Source organism: Bos indicus, chromosome 19, assembly GCF_029378745.1.
Source record: "Bos indicus isolate NIAB-ARS_2022 breed Sahiwal x Tharparkar chromosome 19, NIAB-ARS_B.indTharparkar_mat_pri_1.0, whole genome shotgun sequence".
NCBI classification, from domain to species: Eukaryota; Metazoa; Chordata; class Mammalia; order Artiodactyla; family Bovidae; genus Bos; species Bos indicus.
Window position 1 is genome coordinate 32,392,811 of NC_091778.1, and position 12,527 is coordinate 32,405,337.

At 46.7% G+C, this 12,527-nt stretch overlaps 1 protein-coding gene across 3 annotated transcripts in view; it reads left to right on the plus strand.

The window, feature by feature from the left end:
- MYOCD (myocardin) overlaps positions 1-12,527 on the plus strand; it is a 91,109-nt gene that overhangs the window by 33,420 nt on the left and 45,162 nt on the right. For 2 of the 3 annotated variants that reach the window (XM_070773121.1, XM_070773120.1), the window contains exons 3-5: positions 7,265-7,320; positions 8,910-8,985; positions 11,019-11,180. In XM_070773121.1, the coding sequence (XP_070629222.1) occupies positions 7,265-7,320; positions 8,910-8,985; positions 11,019-11,180 (294 nt within the window). Of the gene's footprint in view, positions 1-2,521; positions 2,566-7,264; positions 7,321-8,909; positions 8,986-11,018; positions 11,181-12,527 lie in introns of all 3 variants that reach the window. The other variant, XM_070773122.1, reaches the window with a different exon arrangement.

Consider the following 12,527-nt stretch of genomic DNA (forward strand, 5'->3'; position numbering starts at 1 on the left):
CAGTTTCCCATAGTCTTCAGCCACCTCCTCTCCAAGGGCGTCACTTCTGCTGTAGAAAATTGTCAAAGCTACAGCAGGTGCACCCGCCCAGTGCAGGCCTGGCCCCTAGATCTCAGGGACTTAGCACTTCTGGGGAAGCCAGACCCAGACAAGCCTCTGCACCTGCTGAGATGGGGAGCCCAGATGGTGGCCCCATTGACCCAGAGCTTAAACACTAGTCTCTCTACTCAGCCACCCCACCACGACCAGGCACACGTGTGTAAAGGCAGTTGCTCCAGAGAAGGAACAGGAACTCACAGTCTCTGGGTCTTTTCTACTCAATCAGATTCAACATATTTCAAGATGACCCAGACTCTGTGCAGGGTGGTATGCTGGGCGCTGTGGGGACCACCGTGAGCACAGCTGTACTTTGTAGAGGCTCAAGATTTTAGGGGAAAAGGTGACAAGAAACACAGAAAGTGGGACCAGTTATATTTCCCAAGAGGGCTTTTTATGTCTTCCTTCTATCATTTGAATTTTCTGAAGCAGAAGAAAAGAGGAAAGGAGGAAGAAAGTGAGTAGAACATAGGGAATCAAAGCCGGTAGTCATTGGAGATCACCTAATTTGATGATTTGGGGTGTTTTTTAATAGTTAAATATATTGTGTATTATGTGTGTATACACACACACACATACTGGCTGGAACAGGGTCAGGGGCCTCTGCCCCACTCACTTGGCCCCCGTCACTCCTCTTAGATAACCCTGTTTCTCTTCCCCAGGGTCCTCTTCAAACAGAGTTTGAAAACCCTGCCCTAGTCCCCGTCTCACTGCCTTTAACCTTTATGAAGCTGAGATTGGAGAGGCCTCAGAGATGCGTCAAACATCCCAAAGCCAGAGCCCAGAGCGGTCCTATTTACAAACTGGAACCGCGAGACTTTAAATGCACGCGCAGTAAAATGATAACACAGCCTCACCTTGTCCATAACACCCGAAATAACTGCAGTGCTCCCCCTGAGTTTTCAAACTTGTTATAAATTGCTCAAGTGGAGAGCTGCTGGCCAGGTGAATTGTTCATTGTCCTTCCGTTACTACCAGGTAGCCCTGCTGGTTTAGTTTGTTCACAGAAATACCTGCTCGCCTTGGATAGAATTATTCTTGAATTGTGCATTAGATTGACCCAAGGCCATTGCCCATTGCAAAAAGAAGAAATTGCAGTCCCCTCCTGTTGCAGCAGCTGAGGCCAAAACCTGCATCTCTTGATCCTGGAGTAGCAGCCAGCACAGAGCCCCTTTAAACAGTACGAAAGTGCTCTCAGCCAGAAGTACACCCCCAGGCTGGCTTCTAAGACTGCTTTCACATTTATAGTATCAATGGTGGAGTTCACATTTTCAAAAGAGTCAGGAAAGCTGATGAACTAGCCTCTCAACAGTAGTGTAGAAATATTACTTAAGAATTTATGGTTCAGACTCCCTTCCAGAATCCCACCTCTGAATCTCAAGAGGAAAGTTTCAAATTGCCTACTTGCCACCATCAACTGGAATTCAGAAGCATGGCTCTGCCACCATCCCCATCAGGCTCAAGGCTGCAAGAGGACATCAGGGTTCTCTTATTTTTTCTTGTTTTGGGACACAGCCCAACCTCCTGTGGGCAGGCTCAGGTCTGCTCATCATTTCTCATGCAGGTTTTCTCCACTACATTCTTCTCTTTGGGCACCAATCTCCTGGGTTGGAGGGTAAATGCTGTGGCTCAGATGGTAAAGAATCTGCCTGCACAGCAGGAGTCGTGGGTTCGATCCCTGGGTGGGAAAGATCCCCTGGAGAAGGAAATGGCAACCCACTCCAGTATTCTTGCCTGGAGAATCCCATGGACAGAGGAGCATGGCAGACTACAGTCCATGGGGTCACAAAAGAGTTGGACATGACTGAGTGACTAACACATATCTCCTGAGTTGAATCTTAAATACTATTTTATTCCAACCCCTTCAGAATTCTTAGTGCAGAAAGAGATTCAGCTCTGAGTGTTCGATGAAAAAAAAAAGTCATAGAGCAGTTCAGTAGATATTTTGACCGTCTGTTGGGAGAAAAGCCCCATGGAACACAGAGGAGTTAGACGTGAATTCTGTTTCAAAGAGCTTACCGTCTAGAATGTTCTCCCAATTCTCTTGCTTAGTTATGCCTGTTAATAATATTGGACAACATCTCACAACTACATGGAGTAGGTTTCTGGGAGACCTGAAGGAAAGAAATGACTTTCTCTCTCCTTCTGCTAGTACACTGGGGCTGATCTCTATGAATCCAGGGGAGAGAAGCAGGAACATTGAGTTGATTCTCCTGGAATCCAGAAAACGGCATTAGAGAACTGAAGTCGATTACAGAAGCCCAGGGGGCGCCCAAGAGGCTACGACTTCGCCGAGACTCAAAGAAAGCCCCGCTGGCCAGAAAGAAGCATCTGGGCAGCTTGGTTCCGTGGTCTGATGGATGTCGATGAATGGAAAGATACAATGAGCTGTGTGTGAATGGTGCTGCCTTTATTTGTTTTGCAGACTAATCCAGGCCTCCGCAGCCGCATACTTACGGCAAAGCCTTGGTAAATCCCTGGATTCTCTGGTCCTCCTCCTGAATAGCGAGAGGCGTCACGGGCCGGTCCCTGCACCCACAGCACACGCAGCGTCTTGATAGTTTTGAGAAGCTGGCGGGGCAGAGCCTTCCTTCCTTTCTTCAATGCCTTCATCTGACTTGGCTTCTCCCCACAGCACCGCCTCCCCACCCCCCACTGTTGGCTGTTTGAGCAGAACACGCACAAGGGTTTCATCTGTCCCCCTTCGCTCCCTCCTAACATCTCAAATGTGGAGTGAGAAAAAAGCCTCCTCGGTTTTCATACCAAGCCCATTTGGGTCCAAAATCCTAACTTCTCTATTTCCCCCAACTCTTTGCTTCATCTCTAGTTCCTTGCTCCTTAGAAATTAGTGATCTAGCAATGCAGGCATCACATGAATGTATGTATCTGTGGACCCTTCTGAGAAATTTCGGAGTATTTGTGTAGAAGGCATTGCATTCCCTGAGCATGCAAGCCAGGCTGTAATATTACAAAGGTCCATTGGGAAAAGGCAATCTTTTCAGGCTCCCTGAGACTATCATTTGGGTCCTGAATGGGCCATCTGTTGTCACCCTAAAGAGATGAGACAGTTTCCAAAGTATTAACCACACATGCATACCATGGATCCCATTTGTTTGGAAGAAAAATACTCCTGGTCCAATTTGTCTTTAAAAGCAAAGCCAATGGACTTCCCTGGTGGTCCAGTGGTTAAGACTCTGCACTTCCAATGCAGGAGGGTGCAGGTTCGATCCCTGGTTGGTGAGCTAAGATCCCCCATGCCATACAGCATGACCAAAAAAAAAAAAGCAAAGTCAAGAGGACAAGCATTGCTAAACCTGTTTGTAAGTGGGAAACTGAGAACATGGGAAGACTCTCAGACTTGTTCAAGGCTGCACCAGAAGTAGATGGTAAAGCAAGGACAGAACCCAGAGGGATGGCTCCCAAAACTTTAGTCACCCAAGACTTCTTTAATTATACCCATGACTATTGTAGAGCTTGTATGTAAATCAGCTGTGTCTTCCTCCCCCCAAACCCCTATATATATGAATTATTATCCATATATCTGTCTTTGATTAATTAATGGCATATAAACTTACCAGCCAGTGCTTTTTGATGAGAACAAGCAGTTCTAAACCAAGTTGTTCTGCTTCTAGGCAGCAACTATGAAAAGTGGCAGTTTCATGAAACTAAGCAGCCTTTCTCTGGACAAACACACCCTTTTTCTTCAGCTCTTTGAAATACTGAGAAATCAGTCGTAGACATCAGGCACCCCTTTTTGAAGTCTCTGATTCCCAAGTACCTCTGATTCCCATCTACAGATCAGGACCTACTTGCCATGGAAATGCCAGAGAACCAGAATCCCCCTGGGGGCTTGTCCGAACACAGACCCTCTGTCCCTCTGCCTCTCACCCAAGCTTTGGATTCTGTAGGTCTGGGTGGGGCCTGAAAATTGGTACTGTTGGCAGGTTTCCAGATGATGCCAAAGATGCTGGTCCAGGGCCACACTTTGGGAACCACTGCCCCAGCTGCTGCCCCAGAACACCAGCTCTTGGACGCAGCCTCTTGGTCCTGACCCGTACACCAGAGGAGGAGCTGGGTTCTCCCCTCCAAGCCGAAGGGGAGAAGGCAGGCTCCGCCTCCACCATCAGAACTGCCACCAGCCCCAGGCTTCTCTCCCTTAACAGATTGTCAACGGCCCTCCAGACTGTTTTCTCGTTTTTCCGGGTCCCTGTTGGAGGCAGGAGGTTAGAAGCAGGGGGCCACCGCAGGAGGTCTGTTCATATCTTGGGATCTTTTCCTGAGCTCTAAGTAAGCAAATGTTTATACACACAGCTGACCCAAATTAGCCAGAGCTGCGCAGACAGAAATAGGAATAGCCCGTGACTAAACTCCTCATCGAGAACATGAATTCCCCTGTGAGAAGCGATTCATCTTCTTCCCAGGGGATGAGCGAGACGTGTGGCTGACTGAATTTACAACCGTATTTTAATTTGGAATCACATTGACTTATTTTTTTTTATTTAGCAATCCAAATTCCTTTTTCAATCCTAAATGTCAATGTCCCTTAAATACAAAATGTTGCCATTTGATACTCCCAGGGCTGTCAGCAGAGGAGGTCCTTCATGGATTTTCCAAAAAGTCAATGTGGTACACAGGAATGCAGTTTCACTTTCTTTGGCCCTTGGGGGGAGGGGATGAAACCCTCTTTTCTCTGGAATCCCAGAAAAGATACATGTCACAGAGGCCATGGCAGGCCAACCCAGTGCCCCATGTAACATCTTTTAAGTCCTAGAAAGAAGAGCATGGGGTATAACCCAGTGTGTGAATCTTTTTAGCTTCCTTCCCAAGTCCTTGCTGAATGGTCATAGCCTCTCCCACCCTGTGGCAGAAGGTTCCAGAAGACCATTGTGTGCCTGGCATCAGAGAACTGGACTATTCAGTCATTTCACAGGGGAATTGTTACCACCAAAGAGTGATGAATTGTAACTTTAAGATACAGGAAATGCAGCATTTCGTGGAAGAGTTAATAAGCTCTACTAATAAGAATTGAAAAGCCTCAGGGATAAGAGAAGCAGATAAATTCCCCCTAAACCCTAAGCCCAATTAAAACCAATTGAGTTTGGAATGTAAGAGCCATCTCAAGATAGATTCATGCTGTCCCCTTAGGGTTGCTTCTTAAGGAAAAAGTTATGTCACTCTTTTTAATGACTTAGTAAGGAAGGCCACACTAAAATCAATTCCTTTTCTGGATTGTGGAAGGGATTAAGCCACATCAGTATTATAATACCTAGGTGACCACCAGACTGTTGGACAGAGGTGAAGACCCATGGGTTCAGATGGTACAGGCTCACCAGGACCCAGTGGCCCTCAAGCAGATTTGTAGGATCTGGTTGCCTGGGGAAATAGCAGATGGTTTCAGAACTCCATCAGTGTAAATTGCAGCTGTGATCAAAGGCAAATAAAGACAAGCCTCCTGACTCAGGATGGGGGTCAGACCCAAGTCAGAGAAACTGTATGAGCAATGCAGCAGACCGTCACATTTTTCCAGAGCCACTGAGTCAGGGGACAGGGGAGGGGAAAGAGGCCATTGAAAAGGGCAGAGTTGGCAGAGAGGTTCCTTTTAAGAGTGAAAAGCAGCAAAGAGAAACTGGAGGTGTTAGATCGATGGGAGATGTGGTGGTCAAGCAACAATTTATTTTTTTTTCTCCTATAAAAAGGAAGCCCCTTAGTCTCTGGTCAAATTGAGGAGAAAAGGACTTGTCCAGTCTCCTTGGCACAAGGCAGCCAGCTGGGACCAGTCTGCCTGTTCCTTTGGTCAACTCTGCAGTAGTTTGGGTGAGACAGGAAAGTCTAGAGAGAGATGCCTCAGTAGCTCCTCAAGCTCCCCAAGCAATATCCAAGGATAATGGGCTTGACCAGCTGCCAGGACCCAGAGTGGAGTCTCCCTTCTCTCCAACAAGCCCGTCCAAGAGCTGGGCTCACATGAGGCATGGTTTTGAGGCTGAATGAGACACACACATTCACACGCATGCACATGCTCACACATTCACACACAAGTGTCCATCTGGTTAGATATCCAATTTTTTGTTTGTTTGTTTATGCCAGTCAAAGTTTAGAAGACTGTTTCCTTGCCTGCAGCTTGTGAGTTGACATCTGTTGAAGTAATATTAGAATTCTGGATCACGTGATCCACCCACTTGTTCAGACCTCCAGTCCAAGAGAATATTCGACGCAATTCTGCAACCGCTGATCAACCTCATCACTTCTGATGAAAAGTTACTGTTTATGGCTCTGGGTTGTGATTGTTCCAGGGGATCAGGAAAGGCAACGAAAAGGCAGATTTTTGCAAAAGCAAAGCCAAAAGTTCATCCCCATGAGGCATTGCTGGGAGCTGGTAGGAGGAAAAGCAGTGGGGTCGTGGAGAGAAGGAGGCTGGCGTCCGGTCCAGGTCGTTCCTGGCTGCTGTGGACTGTGAGGGCCCAGTGCCCGTGTCTCCCGGTCATCAGTGTTTTGAGCATCACAGCTGAAGAGAAGTTAGATGGTCAGAGGACCTTGGCTCCTAGCCCTACCTGTGTGACCCTGGGCGAGTCAATCCCATTCCAGGGGCCTTAAGTTTCCCCATTATTTTACCATCTCCAAGGTCCCTTCCAGCCCTCAAAGTCTCATTCCGTGCTTCTCTCTCAACACCCTTTTGTTGCATGTTCTTGCCCGACCAGCCACCTCCCTGACCCAAAAGGACAAGTCACCTCCCACAACATGGATCACAGCCCTTCCACTGACCTTGACCTCCACCCAGACTTCTGCACTCAAGGGCAGGGCAAAGTCAAAGAGAGTGGTGGTCACCCCAGTCTCCCCATCTCCCTAAAACTAGAGCATCACCTGTCCCCACCCCTGGGCCTGCCCCTCTTCGGAATCTTGGAATGCCCCGTCTCTGCCACTCCTTTTCCTATTGCGTATTCTGCCCCTGCTGCTCCTCCTGTTTGAGGCTGACGTCCACCTTTCTCTGTGTCCTCCGGCCTCGGGGAAGCTGGTGACCTCCAGGCCTTTCTTCTTCAACTGCTTGTGGCCTGAAGAAGGCGATCACCTCCCCGCCGCCCCCGTGCACAGCTCAGCAAGCACACCGGCAAACGCCGCCGCGCCGCTCCGGGCCCCAAGGCCCCCTGCTCACGTCTGTATCTTTCTGTTTCAGCCCTGAAAAGCCCACCTGAATTCCATGAACAAAGAAAACGTTTGGATAGTGACAAGGTAACTTTCTGCAAACCTCCCATCTTTCTGATCTCAGACTCCAGGCTATGGATCTCCAGGTACTAAGTTTGGGCAAATTTCTCCTACAATTGGCTGGTCCCCTCCCCCCACACTGTGTGGCATCTTCCTCCTAGGCTCTGAAAACTGTGGAAATAGGATCAATGATGTTGGCTTTGAAAGTGCTATTGGTGAGCTTTAAAAAAAAAGATGTCCCCAGTCTTTCTGATGTCGGCAGGGGCATCCCTACAAGGAGTTTTCAGAGACATGAAATGAGGTAGATGAAGTGGGTTGGCAAGCTGGCCTCTCTTTCATAACAGGTGTTTCTCAGTGATGAACAGATGATTTTAAATCCAATTCAGTGGTAGGATAAGGCCTGCGGATACTTGGCTTATTTGAGGCTATTTAAAGGCGAAGAGGTTTCCCTGGTGGCTCAGTGACAAAGAATCCGCCTGCCAATGCAGGAGATGCAGGCTCAATCCTTGGGTTGGGAAGATCCCCTGGAGAAGGAAAAGGCAACCCACTCCAGCATTCTTGCCTGGAGAATCCCATGGTCAGAGGAGCCTGGCGGGCTACAGTCCGTGGGGTCGAATAAGTTGGACACGACTGAGTGACTAAACAACAATGGAAGGCTGAAGGAATTCTGTTTATTTCTCTTTCTTTTAGCATTTGAGGGGGGAAATTAGCATGTATTCTCTACCTTCAGAGCAAGCCTCTGCAATTGAATTTATAGATACCGTAAGTGCTAATTAGGGAGCATCAGCAGCGCACCTAGAAGGAAGGCCAGCAAGTTCCTTCTCCTGGGAGGCCACTGCTAGAGAATCCTAGTGGCTAGCGAGAGGGTAGGGGAGCAGGGAAGAGGGGCGGAGCTCCAGGACTCCCTAGGGCTGCTCATGGGAGGCTGTGCTTCCTGCTGCCTGGAGAATAACTGCCTTTCATCAGAACTGGAGTGAGCCCCAGACCCCTCTTCTGGGGGCCAATACACTGAGATCAGAACCCAGAAATGAGGGCCCTGAAGTTCGGTTATGGCTCTGCCACAGCCCACACCGTCTGTGCAGACAACTCCATCATCAAAAAAACTTTGCTGCTGCTGCTACTGCTAAGTCGCTTCAGTCGTGTCCGACTCTGTATGACCCCACAGACAGCAGCCCAACCAGGCTTCTCCGTCCCTGGGATTCTCCAGGCAAGAACACTGGAGTGGGTTGCCATTTCCTTCTCCAAAGCATGAAAGTGAAGAGTGAAAATGAAGTCACTCAGTCGTGTCCGACTCTTAGCTACCCCATGGACTATAGCCTACCAGGCTCCTCCATCCATGGGATTGTACCTGTCTGCCCTTTAAGTTTGGAGCGCTGAGATGGACCAAAGCTTTTGACCTCTTTATCTTATTTCTCCATCCTGAAATTACTAGAGAGGTTTTACTAGATGAGTCCTCCTTCATCAGAATGTAGAACAGGGTTATTTGCATGTTTCATTTGTAAGAAAGTAATGCTTTTTTCCTTTTGAGAGAAAAGGGGTTTCTTTTAAAGTTAAAATTAGATGATTCGGCTGTATGATACTGAGAGTAGAATTGATTCCATGTTCGTGTCCAACAGGCTGAAGACACCCTGAAGCGCAAGGCAAGAAGCAGGTCCGACCGTGCAGCCGTGGTGAAAATGCACATACTCCAAGGTAGGGCTGCTCGAGATCATTAAAGCAGTACCGTCGGTGAGAGGGAACACGGACCATTGCTCAAGGTTCTTTGTCTCTGCACAGTGGCTGAGTCCGCTTAGAAAGGAGCCACTTCCATTCTGAAGTGGTTTTTGAGCTGTCACCTAGTCATTCGAGGCCATGTTGATGGTCAAATCGAGAAGCCATATGGTGGCCCCAGAAGGTACCACACTTGGGGTCCAATCTGAGCTGCACCACTGCTCAGCTTTCTCTGCGCACACAGGGCATGGCCAACATATATCAACTTCCTTTAAAATGTCCATCCTTCATACCAGTAATAAATGTTTAGTTTTGAAAGAGTTTCCCCGGGGCTCAGCAGTAAAGAATCTGCCTGCAAAGCAGGAGTCTCAGGTTCGATCCCTGGGTTGGGAAGATCCCCTGGAGGAGGGCATGGCAACCCACTCCAGTATTCGTGCCTGGAGAATCCCCTGGACAGAGGAGCCTGGCGGGCTACAGTCCATGGGGTCACAAAAGAGTTGGACACGACTGAAGCAGCTGAGCATGCAAGGCTTACCAAATGATGTTTACTGAGGAGACCAGAAAACAAAACTATATTCACAGTCGAATTCAGGAAAGCAAAGTATATACATAAATTGTATTTATAGTCAGATTCTATGATGAAAAGACAAAGACCTAACAATAAATACTGTGTAAGTAATTAAGAAATACACCCAATTATTAAAAACAGTAGATTCTAAGTGGAGGAGGTTTCCCAATGCTTTCATTTCTTTTGCATAATTTTTTTAACATTTTCTACACTTCCAGCAATATATATGTATAAGAATACATAATCAAAAAAGGAATGTTATCTGTTGCATCATTACCATCTTGAATTAAAATATCAGGCTATGAGCCCCGAGAATCGGATGCAACTGAGCAACCGAGCACACACACACATGAATAGAACAGTGGTACTATGAGGTCTGGAAAGATCTCACCTTCTAAATTTTCAGAGTTGAGCAGAAAGCGGCAAACTCTCATGGAACCCTAACTTCCGGTTCTGCCTTATTGCAACAACTGGCTTTCAAGACTCTCTTCCATGTTCTTGCACAGAAATAAGTCAGGGCCCCGCCCAGAGAGGAATAAAGAGTGATTTAGAGCTTGTCAGTGATCGTTCTCACCCTCCCAGTGATGAGAAGCTGAGCTGCCTGTTGGGTATATTCTTTTTTTAAATCCCTGTTTAATTAAATAACCATTTCCCTCCAAAATTGTTTCTCTTTTACAACCAGATCAGGACATTTGAATCAGTTAGTATCACAACCTCAACAGGTCTGAAACCCTTAAGAAGTCATGCTATCGCAATTATTACAATTGAATCGGATTGTTAGGTCCCTTCAGTTGTGTCTGACTCTTTTGCAACCCCAAGGACTGTAGCCCGCCAGGCTGTCTATCCACGGGATTTTCCAGGCAAGAATACTGGAATGGGTTGCCATTTCCTTCTCCAGGGGCTTCCCAACCCAGGGATCAAACCTGCATCTCCTGCATCTCCTTTATTGCAGGCAAATTTTTTTACCGCTGAGCCACTAGGGAAGCCCCAATTATAACAATAGATAATATTTACTGCCAGCTCATCATGGGCCAGGTAGTACCCAGGTCTCTGGCATTTCAGGCAGATTCTTTACCAGCTGAGCCACCAGGGAAGCGCATACAGACTGGATGGGCATGTGAATGCTGTCGTTTAAAGTCAGTAAACGAGGCAGGCCCTGTGGACTGTTTGCTTACAGAATCGACAAATCGCACATTTTTCTCCCGAAATCCTCACAAAGCCAGTTTGTCTAACACTTCTATGCTCTTCAATTTGCCTATATTTGGAACTGTCTAGTCTTTGCTGCTAATCCATGTGAAAGGAGGATGATTGCATCAAAAAATTATTAGGATGGCTGCATACAATGTGTCAGAGTGTTTGGGTTACAGAAGCAAGAAACAGAATAAAAATAAAACCACAAAAATGATATTAAATTCTAGAGCCAATCCTCTTGATTTTAACCCCTCAGCTTCCACTGCAGAGAGATCGGTTCCAACTGCCCAGATGAAGCTGAAAAGAGCCCGTCTCGCAGATGACCTCAACGAAAAGATTGCTCTCCGGCCGGGGCCGCTGGAGCTGGTGGAGAAGAACATACTCCCTGTGGACTCTGCTGTGAAAGAGGCCATTAAAGGTAATTAGCTCCAATGGCAGGCTTCCTCCGTGCTGGGATCTGAGGGCAGCCGTGGCTCTGAAGTGCTGGGGTCCTGGGGGTGAAGGTGTGTCACTAAACAAGAGTCTATCCAGGGGTTACTGTCCCAAAATGTTTCCAGAAATCCCAGGAACAAGGAAGAAATTCCCAGCCACCTGCCTCCAACGTCAGGTTGACATAGACCAGGGTGGTTCTGGTCAAGCAGGTCAGAACATCTCCCCCATGGGGATCCATCACTCTGGAGTCATGGTGCTCCTTGGTTCCCTCTTTTAAAGGGGTGGAGACTGGCAGAACAGAAAGAGCACTGGACCTGAGTGGGAAGAACTGGGCGCTAAGCCCAGTTTGGGCTCTGTGGGTTGAAAAGTGTTAGTCACTCAGTTGTGTCTGACTCTTTGCCGCCCCATGGACTGTAGCCCGCCAGGCTCCTCTGTCTAGAGAACTGTCCAGACAAGAATACTGGAGTGGATAGCCATTTCCTTCTCCAGGGGAATCTTCCCAGCCCACAGATTGAACCCAGGTCTCCTACATTGCAAACAGATTCTTTACTGTCTGCGCTACCAGGGAAGCCCCCTCCACCCCCCCCCCCAAAAAAAATATATATACACAAAATATATCTTTAAAAAGCTGATCCTCTATCTGTTACAAATATTACACATCCTTTTGTCAACATGTCCTTTACCTTTTTGTTTGTTTTATTTCTGTCCTTTGTCTTTTGATTTTCTGTGTAGTGTATTTTACCTGTAGCAGTTTTTAATTTCTGTATAGTTCAATCTCTTAATCTTTTTCTTTGAGTTTTTGGATGTTACTGCTTACTGAAAACACTTCTTACCTCAAGAATGGAGTTATTCACCTATTCTATTTTCTAACATGTTTATACTTCATTTTTATATTTCAGTCTTTATGCTGAAATATAAAAGTATTTACACTTTTATATATGAGAGTGCGTGGTTTAAGAGACAAGGTTTAGTTTTCTTTTTTCCACAGTTTTAGTGGTTTGTGTTATAATGTGTCTTGATCTCTGTCTTCACAAGTTTTTTTTTACATTGGCCTGATTTTTCTCATGTTTCTTGGCTATTCTGTTAAGTTTCTGGTTGGTGAAATTTAGGATCAGTTTGTAACATGCCAACTTCGATCCTGTTAGAATGTTGTTCGGGATTGCAGTGAATTTATGGGTTAAGTCACGGTGAATTCATATGTTTAAATTATATGAATTCTTCTGTGGCAAAAAGATAGTATCTCTTTTCACCTACACGAGCCTTTTTTAAAAATTCCCCTTGGTAAGGTTTTCAAAAATAAATTCATCTCAGTTATTGCTTGCGTATGGGAAAC